The sequence below is a fragment of the Strongylocentrotus purpuratus genome, unplaced genomic scaffold (genome assembly GCF_000002235.5).
Source record: "Strongylocentrotus purpuratus isolate Spur 01 unplaced genomic scaffold, Spur_5.0 spur5_scaffold_6, whole genome shotgun sequence".
NCBI classification, from domain to species: domain Eukaryota; kingdom Metazoa; phylum Echinodermata; class Echinoidea; order Camarodonta; family Strongylocentrotidae; genus Strongylocentrotus; species Strongylocentrotus purpuratus.
The window spans coordinates 41,756,307-41,778,857 of record NW_022145612.1 but is presented as its reverse complement, the minus strand read 5'-3'; the positions used below and the strand labels follow the sequence as shown (position 1 = coordinate 41,778,857).

General features: G+C 38.0%; 2 protein-coding genes and 2 long non-coding RNA genes across 4 annotated transcripts; 2 read left to right on the top strand and 2 right to left on the bottom strand.

Moving 5' to 3' along the window:
- Positions 1–202: 202 nt before the first annotated feature.
- LOC115919223 lies at positions 203–1,904 on the bottom strand. The gene is made up of 2 exons (XR_004061752.1): positions 1,310–1,904; positions 203–938 (listed from the first exon to the last, which is right to left on the bottom strand). It is a non-coding gene; the product is annotated as an uncharacterized LOC115919223 (long non-coding RNA).
- A 106-nt stretch (positions 1,905–2,010) lies between these two features.
- Positions 2,011–2,596, top strand: LOC115919250. The gene is made up of 2 exons (XR_004061763.1): positions 2,011–2,091; positions 2,236–2,596. It is a non-coding gene; the product is annotated as an uncharacterized LOC115919250 (long non-coding RNA).
- A 3,795-nt stretch (positions 2,597–6,391) lies between these two features.
- Positions 6,392–12,851, bottom strand: LOC580074 (WASH complex subunit 1). The gene is made up of 6 exons (XM_011672377.2): positions 12,758–12,851; positions 10,654–11,251; positions 9,581–9,792; positions 8,615–8,974; positions 7,788–7,964; positions 6,392–6,689 (listed from the first exon to the last, which is right to left on the bottom strand). The coding sequence occupies exons 2-6, from the start codon at positions 11,175–11,177 to the stop codon at positions 6,520–6,522; spliced, it is 1,443 nt and encodes a 480-aa protein (XP_011670679.2). The 5' UTR covers positions 11,178–11,251; positions 12,758–12,851; the 3' UTR covers positions 6,392–6,519.
- Positions 12,852–16,984: 4,133 nt separating this feature from the next.
- LOC105441341 lies at positions 16,985–18,622 on the top strand. Its single transcript, XM_011672379.1, has 2 exons — positions 16,985–17,021; positions 18,031–18,622. Exon 2 carries the CDS (start codon positions 18,039–18,041, stop codon positions 18,381–18,383), a length of 345 nt encoding a protein of 114 aa, XP_011670681.1. The 5' UTR covers positions 16,985–17,021; positions 18,031–18,038; the 3' UTR covers positions 18,384–18,622.
- The last annotated feature ends 3,929 nt before the right edge of the window (positions 18,623–22,551 follow it).

Below are 22,551 nucleotides of genomic sequence, written 5' to 3'. Positions count from 1 at the left end.
GTAGTAAGCAACTTTCCAGTACTCATAGATAATAGTACTATGAAGCAAGTGAAGTAGTATAATATAGTATCAGTATGTTTATATTATGCTTGTGATAAAGTAAGCTACGCATTTAGTCAAATAATACTTACAGTATGTTACAGTTGTTCCTTTTGTTCTTAAATTGGTCTCATGGATTTTTTAGATTTATAAATGTAAAGCATTTTTTTGTGTATTTCTTATTCTTTTTTGAGGGTTGCAGTAAGAAAATTATAAGTGCCATTATTCTTCATTAGCCTTGCCAGACATACTTGGATTTGTGAGGCCGTAATCATGCCTTGTCAAAGCTCAAAATTACCTGAAATAGGGAAGTTGAGCTAGCATTCCAACTCTATACCCTTTCAGCTTTGTCAATTATTTTTCTTTTTAAAAATCAGACTATTTTCTCTCAATCTTCTCCCTGGCACTGGGGAAAAGAAAGAGAGAGAATTGTTTTTAGATTGAATATGTATGAGTAATTACATAGAACCCAACTTGGGCATGATTTCCTCTTTGTATATTGTACAGTACTTCTTTTATTTTATTTATAAGTTTGATATCATGTATTTATAGGCATGTGTTGTGGTGTTTATCACAATTTTGATGGCACAATAGTCTTTAAAAAAAAATCTTTTGTAATGAATGATTATGGAAGAAAACTAGTGTGTATTGTGGTATTATCATAAGAGGCTGCATTTATTTTCTAATGCGTCATTGCAATAATAAAAGTGGGATCTCTCTTCCATATAAACTGTCTAATAAACCAGGACCTGTCTAATAAGGAGTTGCAATTGATCCCAATATTTGTGTATGTTGCATGCATGTGAATACTGCGGTAGCATCGTCCGTAGTTGTAATATTCCCAATTGACCCCGAGTCAGGCCACAGGAAAGACACAAAGTCTCATCATGCTATACCCCCTTTAAAGGTAAAGACCAGTATTGGAAATGCCCCAATTTCAAAAAATGAAATGGAAGCTCTCATTACCAATCATGTGAAAGAATATGTTTTGACTAATACATGATGATAAAAAAATTTGCCGGGAATCCGCCTACTAATTCATATATTTGGTAAATTTGTTTCTCTCATGGTCTGTGAGAGATATAGGGTAGTCCTATATACATCTTTCTGTGTATAGTACTTGTAACTTTACAAAAAATGGGCCAAATTTCTTATCATTTTGAAGATTCCAGAACCTTGCAGATGCTAGATGCTAGATGATCAACCTTTTCTGATCGATTCCACAACGTTTCTTTCACAATGCAATCGCATGACCATAACTGGTCTTTACCTTTAAGCTTAGTCTTAGTAGAATTTATTTATTTTGAAAAATAATAACAATTTAAAACTTGGTCAAAGTTGCTTCCTTTGACTTGGCTCATGACTGAGCTCAGATCCACCATTATTTTTAAATTAATGAGAAGGTGAGAATTAAGAAACTATCTACATTTCAATACAGATGCATTTTTATTTGCTTGTGTGCAATATTTAGATACAATGCTATGTTGACTGAATGTCAAAATTGAGTTCATTGTGTTATTAATACTTTCAACCTTAATATTAAGGATTTTCTTGTGAAATACCTCTATGTCATTTGACATTTTGGCAAAGCTCTAATTCTTAGCATCTCCTGAATTGCAGTGTTACTGTAAACAAGTTGTAACCACTAAGGTGATTTGTGATCAAAATGTTGTTGTCCTGGTGCCTGCTGAAACAACTGCAAAGGTTCTATTCCTCTTGACATGTCAGCATTCAAAAGGTATTCCTAATAAGTGAAGTCTCTGTGTAACAGCAAGCCCCTGATTAAAGATAATACAAATTTAGTTATTTTATTTCTCTCTCCCCCTCCCCTCTCCCTCCTCTCCCTCTCCTCTTCCCCTTCCCCTCTTCCCCCTCCCCTCTTCCCCTCTTCCCCCTCACCTCTTCCCCCTCCCTCTTCCCCCTCCCATCTTCCCCCTCCCCTCTCCCCTCCTCCCCTCTCCCCTCCTCCCCTCTCCCCTCCTCCCCCTCCCCTCTCCCTCCTCCCTCCCCCCAAAAATATCATGAGTCAGCGTGTGTTATCTTGTAATGTAGGTGTATCCCCTCTTCCCCCTCCCCTCTTCCCCCTCCCCTCTCCCCTCTTCCCCCTCCCCTCTCCCCTCCTCCCCCTCCCCTCTCCCTCCTCCCTCCCCCCCAAAAAAAATATCATGAGTCAGCGTGTGTTATCTTGTAATGTAGGTGTATCTAAAATTGTAATTGGACAATGTATCACTTTAACACTCTCCTACAGACATTAAGTATGTATTGGTATGAATGATGAAGATGGAAGTTGTGTGTGACAATAATAATCATTCTCATTGGTTCAGGTTGGTTAGTGACATCTTTGTTTTACATGCACAGAATTGGACTTGATCTACAAGAAATGAAAGTCCCGTTTCATACTTTGTGGGAATTCATATTTATTATTGAAATTATGCATATTTGTTTTTAATTAGGTTTAACGATTGAATGTTTGCAGTGTGAAAGAGAATTCCATCATTTTCTACAAAATTGGCAACTTTGTAATAAAGTACATATTCAACTCATTTTATACCTTCAATACGATTGATTCATGTTGTCATTTGTATATTTATTGATTTTAGTTTTATTTACTAACTACAAGATATCAGCTGGGTCACAATGCTTATGCAGATAACTTGGGTCTCTTATATCAACTGACACCAAATAATCAAGATAATTTACATTTGAATGACCACTTTTCCATAAATCACTTTTTTTTAAACATGCAAAATTCAGGCGTGACACAAATTGATATCTATTCTGACTGAAATCAGCCAAGTTTAAAGTGATGTAGGGGCTTAGAAATTGTACCCTTTTTTGGGGGGGGGGGGGGTTCACACAACAACAAAAACAAATTTTTAGTCATTTCTATGGTTTTATGATAATTTGTGAAAGAAAATGCTTTGTTGTGTGTTTGTTCTGATATATACCATCAACATTTCTTGCTTGATTAAGCAATTTATTACTCTATTGACTTTTTATAGTTATGAATTTTTGGTGTGTTTTCAAAATTATGCTGAGATAATTTTTATGTCAGACTATGGATGACAAAAAAATATTATCAAAGTAAACAAGAATTACCATGATCTCAAAACTTACAATTAACATATTATGCTTGCAGTTATTTCCATGTGGCATCTTAACTGTGCTTTTGATTAATCGATGGATCAAGAACTTTCTGTATGGACCGTCTTTAGTGATATACTTGTTAGACATGCAACATCTGAAGTATGCTGGCTTGTATTTAAAAAATGTCAAAAAAATAAATAATCTTAATCACTCTATAAAGTAGTTAATTTCTCAGTCAAGCATAAAACGTTGGTGGGATATGTCGGGACATACAAAGCCTGTTTTTTCATATTTTGTCCTTTAATGATAAGAATATGATTGACGATTCCAAACTAAAGCATGCTCTGCAGTCGGGTACGTCAGGACATATGAACCAACAAATCCAAAGTAATGTTATATTTTGCTACAATTAGTATAACAAGTCAAATTGGTTGAAATTTGTAGGATCAGTTCAGAAATATTATGGACACATCTTTAGGTGGCAAAACAATCCAAGAAATACATGTACATGTAATTGTACAGTTTTTCACTCACATCTCAAATTGCCTCCACATCAAGCTTAAAATTATTACAAATTTCAATTTATTTACATAACATGAATAACATTTGCATAACAAGTTTTGCAGTCCTTTGACACCAGGGGCCCGTTTCATAAAAGCCCCTTTTCAATGACAAATGACAAAAATCAGTGAAAAATCTGCTGATAACTATTAAATCTGATTAAATCAGAAGCAAGGATTTCATTTGTTACTGATGACAAGTTTTGTGAAACGCCCCCTGGTTTGTTTTGGTTTCTTGATGGTTTGAAAATCGCAATTATAGTTTCATTAAAAACTCACATGCATAGAAATCAATAAATGATACAATAAGACAAAATAACACGTAAACTCATCAAGTATATCTGTATATTTATTTTGCTCAAAGAATATATAAGCCAAGAATTCATAGAGAACATGCGATGTATCAAGTGTAAAATATATACAAACATAATTTGGCAAGTTCTTGATTCTTCTGATTAGGAGATAATAGTAATATATATATAAATGAATTTGTATATACAAATATATATCACATGCAATCTTACTAAATAATTAACCATTTGCATAATTGAATACAGTCCCACATTGAAGAGATGGCCCAGTATACATATGGGGGGGGGGGGGGGGGGGGGGGGGGGGTTGTGAGGAATTAAAACATTTACCAGGTTATACCAATATCTCACTATACTGACCCATATTGGAGGCTTGTAAGGAATTAAAACATTTATCAGATTATACTGAAATCTCGCTATAGCGGCCCATATATTCTTTCTATATATAGCGGCTTGTGAGGAACTAAAACATTTACCAGGTTAAACCAATATATTGCTATATCGGACCGTATCGGGAGCTTATGAGGAACTAAAACATTTACCCGGTTATACCAATATATTGCTATATTGGACCGTATCGGGAGCTTATGAGGAACTAAAACATTTACCAGGTTATACCAATATCTTGCTATATCAGCCCATTATCAGGGCCTACAAACAATATGCAAAGAATATAGACTGGCTTAACCTTCTTTCGTTTTTCGATATTTTTTTAGACAAGCGCTAACACAAAGACCTTAAAAAAATCCAGTCAAACAAATTGTCCATACCACATGGTATAGCCTTCTAAAAATCATTGTTGTTTTAAAATGCCACAGCCATGTGATAGAAATGCCTTTAGGCCGATTTTCGAAAGTCTTTGCAATCGTGATCATGAACATATGGAATGCCAAATTAAATAAAATTGAGTGTGTTTGGCCCAATATGATGTCAATGGAACTGACAGGAATAAGTGCCATTTAATTTTTCTTGACTTACTCAATAATACTTACATAAAAATTGCAATATCATTTTCAAAATCAATGTTCATGAAGTTTCATCCCAAAATAGCAATTCCTACCATAAAAGAGAAACATAGGAGAATATCTTTAGCAGAGAATTGGATATTCAGATCAATGAGTTTGGTAATAATATATATTCTACAAACAGACACCCAGATCAAATGTGTTACAATGACACAGCTGTGCACGATTATCTGACTACATACACATATATGTTTGCTTAGATGTTATCTATTACTGTCATATGTTGGTCTGCACTGAAACTCTTTCTTTTAATTAAAAAAAAATGGAATGTGTAATTTGTTTCACTATACAGCATTAAAACCTTAGAAAATATTTAATCAGCTTTTAATTTCAACTGCTTTTTACAGACTAGAAACGCATTGTGGAACAGGGATTACAGAGTACACAAAGTCTAGACGCTGATCGTATATTCTTGTTTGATTCGTTCATTTCATCATTTCTATAAAATTCTTTGTGAAAATTGCTGTCTTTTTCCAATTCTACCTCTCTTCCATATGCAAATTTGTAAATTTGTCTACATCCGATGGGGAAACGATTGGGCAATATGTTACCACATTAAGGCACACAAATATGGATGATACAAATGGTTCATTCCTGAGAAAAAGCAGAACAATCAGTGATTTCATTGAGAGTAAGCTATTTAACTCACCCTACGCATGTGATACTTCCTTGATTATTGATGATTACAATAGAACAACTTCGGTACCAACTCAAAAATCCACTTTTTTTTTTACATTTTTGTCATATAAGTTCTCGACTTACTTGTTATTTCTTATTTTGTAATACATGCACTTGATTTCAAATATTCAGAAAAGAAAAGCATTGCAATATTTTTGTGACCAGAAATTATGAACTATACAACATCATTTATACAGCTGTCTGTAGGTATTTTCGCTTGTATAAAATCTTTAAAATAATGCATGAAATGGCATATTTGCTTCCACAGCAACTAAGCAGACAAAATGTTCAAAGTATAAAGTCAACAAGCACATGAATGACATGAAGTTACAACGATGCATTGAATTGTTGCCATCAAGGACAGTAATATACTTCAGAGAGTTTGGGCTATTAGAAGAGGCCTTTCATGTTAAACCAATCAATAAACAGTAGTTATTGAACACCAGTCGTAAAGTGGGATGGGCTAAAGAGGACTAACTCCGGTGGACTGTCAATATCGGGTAAACCTTTATGTGAACTCTCCTTTGCATTAGGCCTAAAAAAAGAAGATGTTGTATTGACCTTTAGGTGCCAAAACATGGGTCAGTCGGTCGGAAATCTTTTTTTTTTTTACTCCCTCTTTTGGCTGATATTTCTCAGTTTTGAATGCTTTAATTCTTTTTTTTTCTTCTAAAAAAATGGTTAAAAAAACAAAAAGCTGACAGAGATTTCAAGATTTTTGGGTCGGTCGCAAAGGGCAATACAACATCTTTTTTTTTAGGCCTTAGACAACGTCACCGACATAACGGGTGGGCTGAAAGTGGATGGAGTACAAGCAGTCTAGTCCCAATCATCATCGTCGTCCCCTAGACCACCTCCTCCCATCGGTCGGGGAGGCGGGGGTATCATAGCTGCTAGCTTGTTTATTGCTTTGCCTTGTGGTGGGGCAGGCTGGTTTATGTTAGGAAGAGAATCGTCTGTTCTTCCCCCTCCTCCCCCTCCTCCTCCACCTGTTTGATAAGAGTAAAAAGTTGGTGGAATGTTGATTATTAACATGTTTGTAATTTATTTAATGACATCCTCCCCTGAAAGGCAGAAATGTGTTGACTCTACATAAAATCATCAAGAATGAACATCCTGGCACTTGGCAGATGACATAAATTTAAACTTGCACAAAAGAGCCATTCAAGCCATTCATACTTCGGATCTAAAAGCAATTTTTGACAGATAGATACACTTTATTTTACAGGATCAATTTAAGCAAATGTCTGTATGCTACAGGCACCTATTCAACAATGGTTGCTCTTGATGATTAGAAAGCTTGCCTAAGGCTTACTGACTTATCTACCATTGTGATACGTCACTAATGCACCCAGCATGCTACAGACAAATCAAATATCATACATTTTGATTGGAATACTTCCTAAAGATTCAGTTCTTGATTTTTTGAAAGGCGTAAGCCACATTCCGATCCACCTTGTTTTTGTTTAAAACGCCTGCCGAAATTTCACCTTTTTTTTGCAGTGTTAGTGCAAACTTCGGTAAGATACTGATTTGCACTTCCGTGATGACGCATGCAAGGCACCGACGAGTGGCACATGCGCACTACTCACCAAAGAATCAATATGAGCAAACAGTAGTCCAAAATTGATGATTTTTCTAAATGGTGTTTTGGATGTGTACATTAAATGGGCCTACTGAGATTGGATTGTCCCATTGGATATTACCCAGTTCAATTTTAAAGATAAGTTGAGTTCTGGTCATGCAATGGCATTGTGAAAGAAACGGTGTGGAATCAATCAGAAAAGGTTGATCATCTAGCACATAAGTATTGGTGTGCACTGCAAGGTTCTGGAATCATCAAAATGATAACAATCTGGTCCATTCTCAAAAATATGTCCCGATTTTTATGTTGTTACATGCCATATTTAGAATATGAAAGCATTTGAAGAGCCATGCTTTTCAGGGAAAATTTTTTCTCTGATGTTCTTCCACGCTTGCATAATAACAATGAAAACGCTCACAAATTATTTTTCACCTCTTCCCAGAACTCAACCTTCTCTTTAAATGCAGTGATGATTCTATCGTCTACATATCAGAGTTCATACCTCCTCCTCCTCCTCCTCCGGCTTGCTTAGTTCCTGAGATTCCTTTCCGCCTGAGTGAAAGCTTGTTGAAGAGATCGGACATCAGATCTCCACCTCCAGAGGGCGGTGCCTGCTCCTTCTCACGCTTCTTCTCTATCTTCTTCTCTCGCACACTCTGCTTCAGATTCTTCAATCCGCCTGAAAGGAGTTCAAACCAGTCACTCATTCATTTAATAACATGCCAGGGCCCCATTTCACAAAAGCTTGTCATCAGTGACTAATGACAGTTTTTGTTATAAGCTAGTGAAATCCTTGCTTCTGATTGGTTATTAGCAGATTTGTCACTGATTTTTGTCATTTGTCTTTGAAAAAAGGCTTTGTGAATCGGGTCCCAGGTGCAATGTTTTGCAATAGTGTATGTGACCAATTATGCACTTCAACTGATTAAAGTGCCTCCCTCCTCCTCCTCCCTCCTCCTCATTAGGCATGTTTTTTGGCCAAGAGTATAAACTTGCTGTGTTAAATAGACAGTGCACATTTTGACTAAGACACAATAAAAAAAGTAATATAATCTTTATAAATCCATGTTTAATTTTTACACAATATAAAATACATGACATACAGTTATATAATTATCTAGCTTATATTTTTTGCAATAAGGATCAGTATAGCACTTGGTATAATATAAAATATGCATGATTATGCACTTATATTTAACAGATATATTTCATGACATATGATGATACTTTTTATTTGTTTAAACTAAAGAGAGAATGGTGGAAGCTGAATTGCTATAAATACCACGATCTTCAACATACAGGTCTGCTCGTCATTTCGAAAGAACCTACCTGCATTCCTGATCGACTCCAAGAGACTTGATCTTCCGGTTTCAGCCGCTGCTACCGGAGGTGGAGCTGCAGCAGCAGGTGCAGTTCTGGTATTCACTGCCGTAGGGGGTGGTGGAGGGGGCGGAGGGGGTGCTGCTGCCTGTGGTGGGGGTGGTGGAGGGGGTGGTGGCGGTGCCCCTGGAGCTGCTCCAGGGGGCATGATGGCAGGAACGTTACTGGATCCTTCAGGAGCAGGTAAGGCAGGGAGGTTGCTCGGCTGGGAGGATGTCAGGCTGGGTAGCTCAGGGATGTGAGCACCGGGAAGAGAAGGAGCTATCGAATCCTCCAGGTCAGAGCTGAAGATGATGTCATCAGCAATACCTACAAATTATAAAAGCACATTTATGTTTCTGGAGAATGTGACATACCAAAGCTTAGATATAAAAATATTGAACAAAGGCTCTAATTAAACTAGTTCACCTTCCATTCTTGAGTTACCAAAATCAATTTACAAGGGGTATGAATAATTTAGTTATTACACTATAAACATGACGGACAAAGAGAGCGGTAATCTACATGAACAAAAAAATTATAATTTATTATTAGAGTATATGATTGTATGAACCATAGGCCTAAGCAAAGCTGTAGGTAAGCCACTGGGTAATGAGATTAAGTCCATGAGAAAAGCATGTGGTTAGATTATCTAAGCATTAAGACGTACATGTAGGGTCAAGACCAAGACCAAGTCATTAAAATACCCTGTCTCAAGAAGTGCATCTATTTATCACTTGTTCTCAGAATACACCAACCCATTACATGGTGGGGTAATAATATGATTGCAGGGCCCTCAGTGAGAACAGTATGAATACTGATGAGGCTGCCCTGGGTAAACAAGACATATTATATTATTATTATAAGCACAGAGGCATATCCAGTTCTATATATCAGAGAGCATCAAGAAAGCATCAAGACTTTTGTTTTGCCAACCTGGTAGATCAGGGAGGAAGCTAGGCACATCAATGTCTGGTACCTCCCCAAGATGAGGAACATAGAAGAAGTTATCACTGGTGATGCGATCCAGCTGCTCTCTCTGGAGGATGGATGTTGGAGCCTGACCCATCTCCTGCTGTTCCTCCTCGATCGCTTTTCTGGTCTTTGTGACCGCTCCCAGTGGATCGATCATCACATATTTCTTGTATCTGGCATGGTTGAGTGAAAAAGAGAAGACAAAATGATATTTATTTTATTCAATTAGAATATTTCAAGCTTTTGTTTCAACTTGTTCTCAGAGGTGAAAATGTAAAACCTGTGCCAAGCAAGCTAATGAAAGAGAGATGAGAACAACTTTCTTGGACACCATTATCAATCTATAATAAAATAACTTTCTTTAATAATAGATTTAGCTTGAAATGTTACATGCCAATTCCCACAAATTATTTTGAGAACAATGAGGCAATACAAAATTAGACTGTTTATAAGACTTTGGAATGATAACATTCTACAAAAGTTAAATGAAGACGCGATACTGTCAACTTCCATGAAAGGTGACTTTCCTGGTTCAAGAATGAATATCATTAGTTCAAATTCTGAAGAACAATCACAGTGGAACATTAATTAAAGTAAACCTGCTAATGTCTACTCTCCTAGAAGAGAAATCTGTCTCCTTTTTTTTACATTTTGTTTGTTTTTTAGATGCAGAACACCATGGATGACAATTAAACTGCATTTTCACCTAACACATCTTGTAATCCAGGACTGTTTCTGTGATTATCTTGCAGCTCAAAACACTTAAGATATGTTTACATCATTGAATACTACCTTCACAGCTTAAATCCCGTCTGTTATAGTTTGGCCAGGGGGATTAGACCTCCCTGCAAGTTCACTGACAGGTGATTATCTCATCAAATCAGCTCTCAATTAAAATAGGAAAAAGGGGATCATGGGGGACCAACAGACACTGATTAGGCATTGTTTGCTATACAGAGGGCGCAAGTAGCTGTAAGTAGTGCAGTGGGGCTTTAAGGCCTAGGATATCTATGGGAGCAGAACAAGAAACTTACGGATTTTCACTTGTGTTGAAAAGAAGCAATGATGTTATTGATCCAACGTTCCTTGGAAGACCTCCCAGACCTTCCCACGTATTCTCTCCATCTTTGTCTTTCTTCCTCACATTCAATTGCACATTATAAAACTGCAGCTTCTCCTTCAAGGCTCTACTGTCCAATGTCTGATGCTTGCTAGCCAGCTTACGAGATGGCCTGGGAATACTTGACAAGTCTGTGTTGTCCGCAAACACCGACTGGTATACATCGTTCTTTTCCGGAGCCGGATACTTTGAACTTGAGAATACCTTGATGGCCTTACGGCTGTTCTTGATCTTATCGACCTTGGCCTGAGCAACGTCCAGTCGTTTATTGATGGTTGTTAACCGTGTGTGATTGTCGGTCACCCTCTTTTCGATGCGGTCAAAGACATCGTTGGCGATTTTCTCCAGATATTCGAGGGTGTCAGCGATCTGATGGATGGTTTCTTCCCGCCTGAGATCAGGCTGGATGATGGGAATGTCATAGACCTGACTCGGCATGCTGCTGTATCCCTTCAACCACAGAGCTTGTCTATAGCAATGGACAGCACACCTGGCTTCACTCTAGAGACTACCTGCAGCAAAATGACAATTTACATGGTTAATACCATGTAATTGATTTCCATGTTATTGTTCATATACCTTGTAGCACCATACTGTCCTGACTATGTTGACAGCATGCATGCAATTTTAATTTATCTCTTTCATATAACTTGACAGTCAAGATTGCATACGTTGGTTATCATACAGATATCGATTGCTGGTATAATCATCAATCAAACATACTAGATCTACAGTATGGCGGTGTGACCAAAGTTCGCACGTGACCAAAGTTCGCTTTCTCAAAAAATCGGTAAGATTTCGAAAATCTGATATCACCAATGGAAAGAGGGTCATAAAATTACCCAGAAACGAAATTTTCTTTAGAATTGGGTGCGAAATTGTGAAAATATTGACAAAAGATCGGCAAATTTTGCAGTTATTTGCGTCCGTTCCGAAAAATTATCAACTTACCGATAAGGGTCTGGAAATCTTCATTTTGAGATCAGAAATCCTCAAAATTGTAAGTAAAGAGTGGTACTAATTAACTGATTGTACGATATCTTGCCTTGCAAATTATGATATTACCTTATTTTTGATGGATCGCATTTTTTGATAAATCAACTGTAAACCACCGTGCGTGAAGTTAGGTCTCATTGTTTTTATGACTTTTTTAGATGCAGCGCGCACGCACGATCGGACATCAAATTTTTAGATCGCGATATCTCCGAAATCCTTCGACGGTAAATTTTTCTAGTTGAACCAATCTGTAGTAAAAAACTTTGCTGTCCATTTGGTAATAATTGAAATAAATAAAGTTGTGTAGAATGTGAGAAATCATAGATCGAATATCACATTTTGTAATATGTTCTAAAATGTCCGCGAACTTTGGTCACCCCTTCATACATAAGCTTGATCATCGATCATAGACGGATACAGATGTGAAGACAATACAATACATGAATAGACTCTATTCGTCAATTTTTGGCTTTCAGAGCGATAAAGAAATTGTGTTCCTGCTATACAGTACACTCAATTAAATAAATTGGAACATACTCCCTCCCCCCCCCCCCCCCCCCCCCCCCCTTCCTTCACCCCCCTTCCTTCCCTGTCCCAATAATGACAACATGCAACAGTAACACTCAACAGTTTGAAAGAGAATCAAAACATTGATTAATATAACTTATAAGACAGAACACATTGAAATATTCTTTTACAAAATTAAGTAGTTTATTGCTTTTCGTGCAGTGCAGGGTAAACCTGATTACTGAAGCCCGGTAAGGGGCGTAAACTACACGTATACACTATACACAACACTGAAGTCCAGAAAAGCGGTGCAGCGTAAACGCCGACCCCCGATACTTCGGGCTTCACGCTTCCCACAGAACCTGATAAAACATCGCAGCATTTCAATCATGTATTCTAAAAACTATTTTTTTATGGTTAATATCTCATATCAGAGTAATATAAACAGATGAAATGCATGCAATATATATTTAATTAACATATCAGCATCCTTCTGAAATCAAAATACTACTTACAATGGACAAAAATTGATGAAATAAAGACGCATTTAGTTCCAACGGGTGGTTGTCGTCGGTCACAAGACTGCCCCATTGACTCATTACTTCCGGGGTACGGCCTATACGGTACGGTATTGTGGAAATCATCCATTAATTCACAAATGAATAAATAGGGGGAAAGACTTTCGAGACATATATCTTCCAAATCATTTTTCTTCTCCCTTTAAATAATAAGCCTTCGTGTGGAAAGTTCTTTCTTTGTCATCATTATTGTTATCATTATCAATATTGATAGTGAACAATTTATTCCTTTGATTCATAAATTTCCACAAAGTAAATGATGACGATGAATATTATATAACCGCCGGGTTACATTTTTATACACTTATTTTCTAAAACAAATTACGAACATTCAACCGTACAAAGGTACAATAGCCTACTGTCCAATCAATTCCAACTCACTAGTTCAACATTGCATATTAGGCATATAGTTGAAAATATATATATCATGTTATATTTTCTACACATACCATCCTGTCTTTATTATACAAAAATAACTTTGTGAAACACCATCGGAGAGACTTTATAAAAAAAATCAACCTACATTATAAGACAAATCTCAGATAGATAGCCATGTGCGTCACTTATTGACATGTGCTAACTTGACAGTGACATAATAATCCGAGGAGTCTACAGGCAATAAAAAAAAATTGGTCGAAAACCTTTTTGAATTGTAAACTTTATCCATATACATGAACATTTTGTTTCACAATACACAAATAAAACGATTATAAAAACAAGAAAATCAACAAGTGGTGAGTTTCGCGAGTAATCACAAATTAACCATTAATAAAGGGGGGCAGGAGTGGGGGCCCCTCTGCCCCCCCCCCCCCCTCACCTGGATCCGCCACTGGCTGACATCGTATAGTATCAATTTGTGAGGTGGCACTGTGAGTCAAGTCTATCAAATCTGAGTGACAAGAGAAGTTTTTTTTGTGTGTGTGTTTTTTTCAAGTGGAAGGAAAATGTGGGACTGGCTCGTGTGTTTTTCTAAAGTGTTGTAATTCTCCAAAATTTCTGCATGTAAAAAAAAAAATACCAACCACAAAGAACATCAGAGACAAAAAAAAAACGCCGCCCTGATCGATGTATAGTCTCACACTGCATGACGTTCTTGATCACTCGATATTGCTCTATTGCGATCATTTTCAATGCAGGTCTACCTGTACATCACAATCTTTATAAGCATAATTATAACAAATCTTTTGATGTCTTTTTTTTTCTGCCTTAAAACTGTTCAAGTTATTTTGTCCCTGTAATCCATGTATAGTTTGATTCAGAAGAGAAGTATTATATCCGAAGTTATAATCGTCTGCAAAGTTGGTTGGCGGGAAGCTTTCTCAACTAAAATTAAATCAAATTTCTAGAGTATATTACATTCTCAACTTCGAACATGATTTAATTTGATGAAAAGCAATTATGCAACGTTTAACAATTGGTCATACCTATACAATTTCGTGCCATGTGTGTTCAAAATATTTTTTGAAAGTACACGTAGGCCTATTTCCGCTTTGAATTATTAATGATATTTGGATAGGAGAGAGAGGAAGGGAGGGAGAGAGAGAGAGAGAGAGAGAGAGAGAGAGAGAAGAGAAAATGAGTGAGTGAGATTCGGAAAGAGAAAATGAGCAAGAGAAGTCAGGCGCGGACCCAGGATTTCTTAGGGGGGGGGCAACTTTTTTTCTTTTGCTCCCGAAAATTTGAAAATCGCGCCGGCCGAAAATTCGCTCAGTGGGGGGGGGGGGGGGGGATCCCCCCAAAAAGGTAAAAAGGTTTTCCCAAGGGGGAGGTCCGGCCCCCCCCCCCCCCTGAATCCGCCACTGAGAGAAGTACATGGAAAAATCAACACGATAAACAGGACGGTGCGAATGACCCAGGTGTGCAGCTCTAATATTTATTTTTCATAGCTCTCTATGTCAATTGTCCAGCGTGTTCCCCAAGGCAAATACAGAAGGCTAATATTTACATATTCTCAGAGGGCTATCCGGCCAGGCCATGCATCTGTATTTGGCCAATAAAACCATAACTGACATCGATGACTTTTTTCAGGGGCGGGGGAGCAAGAGATGCAATGCCCCCGAATACCCAGATATTTCCCTTAATTTTTTTTTAATGCCCCCTTTATTTTAAGGGGCCGAGTGATGGTCCCTAGCAATGCCATGCATGGAATTGGAGAGTTTAGCCAACCCGGTTCAAGTAAAGGGCACAATATGACGACTATAAAGTTCGTAAATTTCCAAATGACATTGTAGGCCTATATAATGGCCAATTTTGAAATAGCCACAGGTTGATTTTTTTTCTCTCGAAAGTGTTGGCGATCCTGTTGATCATTCACTTTTCTTAATGAACAATACCTGTAATAATGGGCAGTAATCTCAATGACCTGCAGGGCATGCCCTTTAATCGGCAAAAGCTGCTTCGAGGGAAATTTCCTATATACGTTAATCAAAATTCTAAGTTTTACCTTGGATTAAATAACATGACTTAACCCTATAACTCTCCCCCTATACATCTATCTGAAAATCAAATTACGACCGTGTAAATAACCTTATTTAATACACGATCATGCCGAGAGCAAATAAAGGATGTCACCTGTGGCCACCCCACATTTCGCAAGGCATTACGCTGAGGATTAATGCCCCACAAAAGGGCACTAATATAGCACATCGACACGGTTTTGATCCTGGGGCCTCACAGTTACGAGGCCATTGCTTGGCCACTGAACCATGACTGTACGCAGCGGGGGCTAGGGTGCAGTTCCCACAAATAAAAAACAACCAAGAAAATGCAATAATTTTTCAATAATAATATTCATTGCATTTTACCCCGATCCCCAAAAGAAACGAAATCTTCTGTGTGCCCATGCCTTGAGCCATAATGCATGGTCGTACCGAGGAGTTTTTTTATGTTGGCTACCTAGTAAGGAGTGTATAATAATAGTCGAGTGGTTCAAGAACCTGACCTGAAATTCGAAGGTCGTGGTTCGATCCCCGACACGGCACTAAATGTACATTTGCCAAACTCGACCCAGGTGAGGTAAATGGGTACCTGGCAGGAATTAATTCCTTGAAATGCTAGAGCGCTGTAATGGCAGCTAGGCAAATTTGTGCGCCTCGGAATAGAATTGTCTAGAAAGACGGCACTATATAATTATTACTGTTATTATTAAGCAGCTTACTGGAAAGCAGTGCAACTTTTCCCATTAATATACCCCACATGCATAAACATACCAGAAGTTCCACTGTTGATTGACCGGGCATGGCGGCTCAGTGGTAAGTGCGCCCGCCTCAAGAACGGGAGGTCGTGGGTTCGAACCCCGGCCGAGTCATACCAAATACTTATAACAATGGGACCTGCTACCTTAATAGCTAGGCGCTCAGCATATTAGATTGGAGAAGGGTAGTAATAACATATTATGTTATGCAGGGCCCGCTGTTAGAGCAGTTTCATAACTGAAGTGGTTACCCTGGGTAAATAAAACGTTATTATTGTTATTATTATTATTATTATATAATAACTCTTGAAATTAAGGTACGTGTCAAAAACTTATATGTATTGAGTAAGTATATGCCCATGCATTGTTTCCAACCTTTTAGCTTTCATTGAAATTACTTCTGGACCGTCCAGGCAAAACTTTGAGAACACCTGCTATTTGGTATTGAAACTGTCTTTGAGTTGGTTCTTGTAAGTCTTTGCGGTCGTTTTGATGGTTAAAAGTAATAGATAAGATTTGAAACAGGCAAATATTACGAAAAAGGAGCATTATAACATGTGCGTGTGTGTTAATTGGGTAATGCAGTTCATGAATAATATTCATTGAATAAGAATGGTCATTTTGTCCTATTTCTCAAAGGGGTTTTAAGGGTATTCAAACCAGTATTTAATGAAATTTGCTATCTGTTTACACAGCTGTGAATAAACATGCACGATTTGCAATTTTGTCCATTAAACGCGAGTAAATTAATATTTAGTTAAATAATTTGAATTAGAAGATCAATGAACGAAATGCTGCAGATTTTTTTTAATAATTCGATTTTCGGTTTAATTTAATACAATTTGGAGTGCACTTTAAAAGATTATTATATAATTATTATAAATAAATCAATCGTAAAAATTTTCCAGAGACGCTCTAAAATGTATATAAACCGAACAATTATCATCAGTTCATCATTATTCATATACAGTCATACTTTACTTTGAATCGAGCTTCCAGTCTAGTATTGTAAGTATAATTTGATTTTTTAAAATTCTCCAGAGCTTTTTCTGGCGACATTCTAGGAAACGGATTTTAATTTTAAAACATGTTCTGACAGTGGTGTATCTAGACATCGGGGAAGGTGGACGTTCCCCTTTAAAATATTTTTTTCTTGTAATTTGTAATTTTTTAATGATTTTGATAACGTTGGTGCATTGTCATGTTCAATTAATTTATAGGTAGGCCTATTTGCGAGTAGGCGAAGCGAGTGAACACAATTTTGGGCCTCGTTTCTTAATGAATTACAGGTTTAGGCAGGTTCTTTTGGTATCTATTTTGATTTGTATCTTGGAGATATTTCAGATTTATTTCTATTCATACGATGTATTTATATAAAGAATACTCAGTGTTTCTGTATATACATACCTGAACACAGATTGTAAATTTCTTCATGTTTGAAGTTCAGAAAACATTGGTATATAGGCATGATCGTATTCTGATCGTGCAGAAATAGTTCAAATTTGGGAGGGGGGATACTAAGGTGTGCCGCTCCAGTTGGTCACCTTTTCACACAAAATTCCCTAAACATGGATCCCATTTTTAACAAATATATCCCTAAACATCGGTCCGTTTTTTCAAACTTTCCCAAATAGGCCTTTATTTCGAGAAAAATCCTCCAAAATGACCCTTAAAAATGGGTAGGGGGTTTGAAGCTTCAGCGGCACACCCCCGTCCTAACTAAATGTGAGACCCCCCCCCCCCCCCCCCCCCCGGGGGGGGGGGGGTTTCCATACTGACTTTGCAAAATTCTCTCACTTATATAAACTCAAAATCCATTTAGTATTAATTATTTTTGGCAATGGGCTGAAAATTAAAAAAAAATACAAATATTGACATGCCTTACAAGATTTTAGTTACGAGTTCCGCGAAAGTATTATATGCACACTGCTCATTCTATATGAATTCGCAAGTTTTATACAATACTATATAATGAAGAAGAACAAAAACAACAACTCTTGTTTTTTTTCTCAAACAGAAACAATCATGAAGACAGCCGTACTCGTCCTCTTGGTGTTGGGCATTACATGCCTGGCAATCAAGACAGTGGTAGCTCAAAGCGACTCGGATCAAAGTGTGGAGGTCAGCGTCGACGCCAGCGATTCCGATGAGGAGGCTCATGCTCGGGAACGCCGAATGATCTTTCCGTCTTGCGAAATTACCAGAGATTCCGACTCAAGTTCTGAAGAGGACACCGGCGACAGTGATTCCGAGGAGGAGGCTCATGCTCGGGAACGCCGAATGATCTCTTGCGAAATTCCCAGCAATTCCGACTCAAGTTCTGAAGAGGCTTCAGTGAGAGAAGAAGTGATAGACATCGCCGCACCCTAGATTCAACATGTGCGCCGTTTTCTTCCAATCTATTTCTCGACTGAATGGACAATTTAATGTGCCATATAGACCTATATACTCTTTGGAACCCAGATTTCGGTTAAAAATAAACACGATGATTTGATTTAACGGCCAATCACGAACATGAACAAGAACACAGACCAGTGGTTCACAATTTTCAAATGTTACGATGAAAATTACGACTGGCAACGAAAATAATATAATTCTGATTTTACTTATAGTGTAGCTTTGGTTTTGTACTAACTGAATTATACTGTCGAGATAAGAAAAAGAGCACAATAGCACAGAAGAGAAAGAAAACAATGCATAACTGAAAACGAGAGTAGGAAGTCTAGTAGAAACTGAAAGCACTTTATGTGAAAAGATGAATGTTGGACAACAGCAAATGATGGTTGATGGAGAGGAAGAATTGAGTTGAGAAGAAAGAGTAAACGATGCGAAGAAAAATAAGACAGCAACATTTTCTTATTTCAAGAGAAAAGTATTGACATGAAGGAGCGACAGAAGAGGGATAATGAATATGGGTGTATGTGTTGGAGAGATACAAGGAGAGAGAGAGAGAGAGAGAGAGAGAGAGAGAGAGAGAGAGAGAGAGAGAGAGAGGGTGGTGGAGGTGGAGAAGGGAGAGATTGAAGGGGGTGAGAAGAGAGAGAGAGAGAGGGGGGGATGGGATGAGAAGAGAGAGAGAAAAAAAGGAAGGGCGAGCGAGAGAGACAGAGAGAGAGAGAGAGAGGAGGGAGGGGGTTTCAAAGGAATTTTGTTTGTCTAATATTATTTCTACATTTTTCAACATAATACAAAATTCATATACCAACTAGGTACATGATTATTACCAACAAAATTCATAATATAATCATACATCATAATATAAATCAATTAAATAATTATACCTTTAAAAATACATACATAACATATCAAAATTGAAAAATGCAGGAGATAATCGTATTCCTTTAATTGTAAATAATCATTATTTTGTCCTTTTGTATCTTCACAAAGAAAGGAAAGGGGATTTTTTTTTTTTAAAGACAAAGAAAGAAGAAATGGAGATAGAAAGAAGGATGTGTAAAGTGTTGTACACGAATTATGATCTACAATAAGAGTCTTCATGAGGCTGGATTTTATAGAAATGATGGGTATTATGATATAGGTCATTTATTGAACAGTCATGTAGATATAAATGATATCATATCACAATCCCTCTTCTCAATGAGAACTTAATTTCATATAAGGATCCATACTTGTTTAAATATCTTTTTAAAATTGTTTGCTTATTTATTAAGGACATTAAACTTGTGCTAATATGAACTTACAAATTCTTCCTTTTCTTTGTTTGTTTAGTTTTTACTTTTATAGTTTAATAACCTTTCTTGAAAATTCTATAACACTTGTATTCCATTTGAATGCGAATTGTTTTGCTTATTTATCTAAATTATTTTAATCAGACTTCAGTCATCATCGTTTTATTATGCAATAAACAAACATTAAAAAAGAGACATATTCTGTAAATGTCTCTTTAAAATCTAACTACTCAAAACATTGTTAGAGGAAACAAAAGAAAAGCATTTGAATTAACTCCAACCATATCTATGTTTTACATATCATATCTCTCTGGTTTCTTAATAGTACGACCTGATCTGGTGGTGTATGGTAGGTGGTGATTCGATGGTGTGTTTGGTTTGCTTTGTGTTGTTCTGTTTGTGCATTCTGGTGGTCGTGCTCATCATTGTGTCTATCAATATATGCATGTTGATGGTTTTGTTCCATGCTGTCCCTCTCTTGGGTTGGTTTGATGTGCCTACGTTTTCGTCGTAGAGTGTGACCTGATGACGTCTGTACTTCATTATGACCTTGGTTCTGGTCTCCTGTTTGTGATGTTTCCTCTGTCCCATCTACCGGTCTCTTGGTTCTGGACTCTGACTTCTTGTCCTTTGTGTAGTGGGGGAAGGTTGGTAGCGTGCTTGTCATCAAAGTATTTTTTCCGGTCATCCTGCCTGGTCTGCAGTCTCTGGTAGATGTCATCTTTTTGGGTTGACTGGTTTCGAATTCTTGTGGGTATGTTGGTTTTGATTTTTCTTCCCACTAACAGCTCCGCTGGAGATGGTAGATGGCTGGCTATCCCTTAGTGGCTCTCAGGCATTGCAATGCCTTGTTGACGCCTATGTTATCTCTCTTGGCTTTCTTCATGGTGTTCTTGACAGTTTGTACTTGTCTCTCTATGAATCCATTGGATTGTGTATATCACAGGCTGGAGGTTACATGTTGGAAATTCCAGTCTCTGGCAAACTCCACGAATATGGCACTATTGTATTGAGGTCCATTGTCGCTCAATAGTCTTCGGGGCTTCCTTGTTCAGAGACGATTTCCTTAAGCAGTCTGATGACAGCACTACTTGTTGCTTGCTGTGGTAACTGCTTTACAAGTGGATGCTTTGAGTATACGCAACAAGAACGTACTCTCTTCCATCAAGTGTGAAGAGATCAGTCGAGTGACAAATTGCCATGGTCTGATAGAAATTTCATGAGGTTGCAGACTCTCTGATGGTAGGGAGTTCCCATAATTGACAATGCAGAACATTTCTGTATCATCATCTCGATCTTCTGATCTATGCCATTCCAGAAGATACAGCTCTTTGCTCTCAGTTGGCATTTGATGATGCCTTGATGTCCCTCATGTAGCTTGTTCAGGTATTTCTTTGTCATGCATTTCGGGATGATTTAAGGATAATCCCGCCTTCAATTGACATCTCGTCCCTGAATGGCCAATATTTGATCAGGCCTTTGTCAAGTTTCCGCCTTTCTTCTGGCCATCCCTCTAGGATTACATCTCTCAGGATGCAAAGTTGCGGTGCGGATCTCCTGTAGCTTCTTGTCTGAGAACATTACAATGTAAACATTCATGTGCATTTCAGGAGAGTCAGGAGGCAGAGGATCGAGTCTTGACATGGCATATCAGACAGAAGCATCTCCTTTCCAGGTTTATATTTCACTGTCATGTCATACCCTTGGAGTTTGAGTAGTAGTCTTTGTAGTCTTGGGGTGCAGCTCCAATGTTCTTGAGAGTGATCATCTCTAGTGGTTTGTTGATCTGAGAGGATAGTGAAACTTCTGCCGAAGACGAACGTGTGAAACTTTACACATGCGTATACAATGTTGGCGTATCGCTGCTCGGTGTCCGTGAGGGACTTTGGGGCAAACGATATTGGTCTTCCTTCCTGTGTGAGGGCTGCGCCAACGCCTTTCATCGATGCGTCTACTTATAGGAAAACAGGTTTCTTTGGATCAAAGTAAGCAAGTGTGGTCTCCTTGCAGATCATGTCTTTGATGGTTTCAAACACCTTCTGACGTGATTCAGTCCAGCTATATATCACATCTTTCTTCACAAGTTCCCGAAGTGGTGCAGTCAGTGAGGCAAGTCTTAGGATGAATGGTGACATGTAGGTCACAATGCCGAGGAACTCGCGGAGTTCTGTCACGTTCTGTGGTGCATTCAGTGCTGATATGGCTGCTGTCTTCTGTGGGTCTGGTTGTACTCAATCTCTGCTGAAGACAAGGCCATAGAATTTCACTCGGTCTTGCTTGATGTGGCATTTGTTCCAGTTCAGGACGAGTCCATGCTCCTTTGCGACGCGCATCAGATTGTATAAGTTTGCGTCATGTTCCACTGCCGCCTTTCCTACGACTGCTGTGTCATCGGCCATTCCTAAAACTCCAGGACATTTCTCTAGTATTTGGTTTATTCGTTGCTGGAACACGTCCTGAGAAACACACAAGCCAAAGGGTAATCTTTTGAAACGGTAACGACCAAAGGGACTATTGAAGGTCGTCAAATGGCTTGATTCTTCATCTAGCTGTAAAGCCCAATATCCATGTCTGACATGCAGGGTACAGAACACTTTGCTCCTTCAAACTGGTGCCGGACTTCTTCAATGGTTGGCATCGGCATATGGCTTCTCTTGATCGCCTTATTCAAGTCTTTTGGGTCAAGGCAAATTCTCCATCTTCCATTGGGCTTCTGGGTGTATGCCAAGCTTGATACCCAGTCTGTTGACTTAGTGACACTTTCTATCACTTCAAGACTCTCCATCTCATCAAGTTCTTTCTTGATGTCATCCTCTATGCCTATCGGGCATCGTCGAGCTGCATGTATC

Excerpts from the sequence above, each read along its gene's own strand:
- LOC580074 (XM_011672377.2), bottom strand. The coding sequence starts at position 11,177 with ATGCCGAGTCAGGTCTATGACATTCCCATCATCCAGCCTGATCTCAGG. Across the intron at positions 9,793-10,653 it reads TTCAACACAAGTGAAAATCC|ATACAAGAAATATGTGATGA; the intron begins GTAAGTTTCTTG and ends CAACCATGCCAG. Across the intron at positions 7,965-8,614 it reads GGAGTCGATCAGGAATGCAG|GCGGATTGAAGAATCTGAAG; the intron begins GTAGGTTCTTTC and ends AACTCCTTTCAG.
- LOC105441341 (XM_011672379.1), top strand. The coding sequence starts at position 18,039 with ATGAAGACAGCCGTACTCGTCCTCTTGGTGTTGGGCATTACATGCCTG.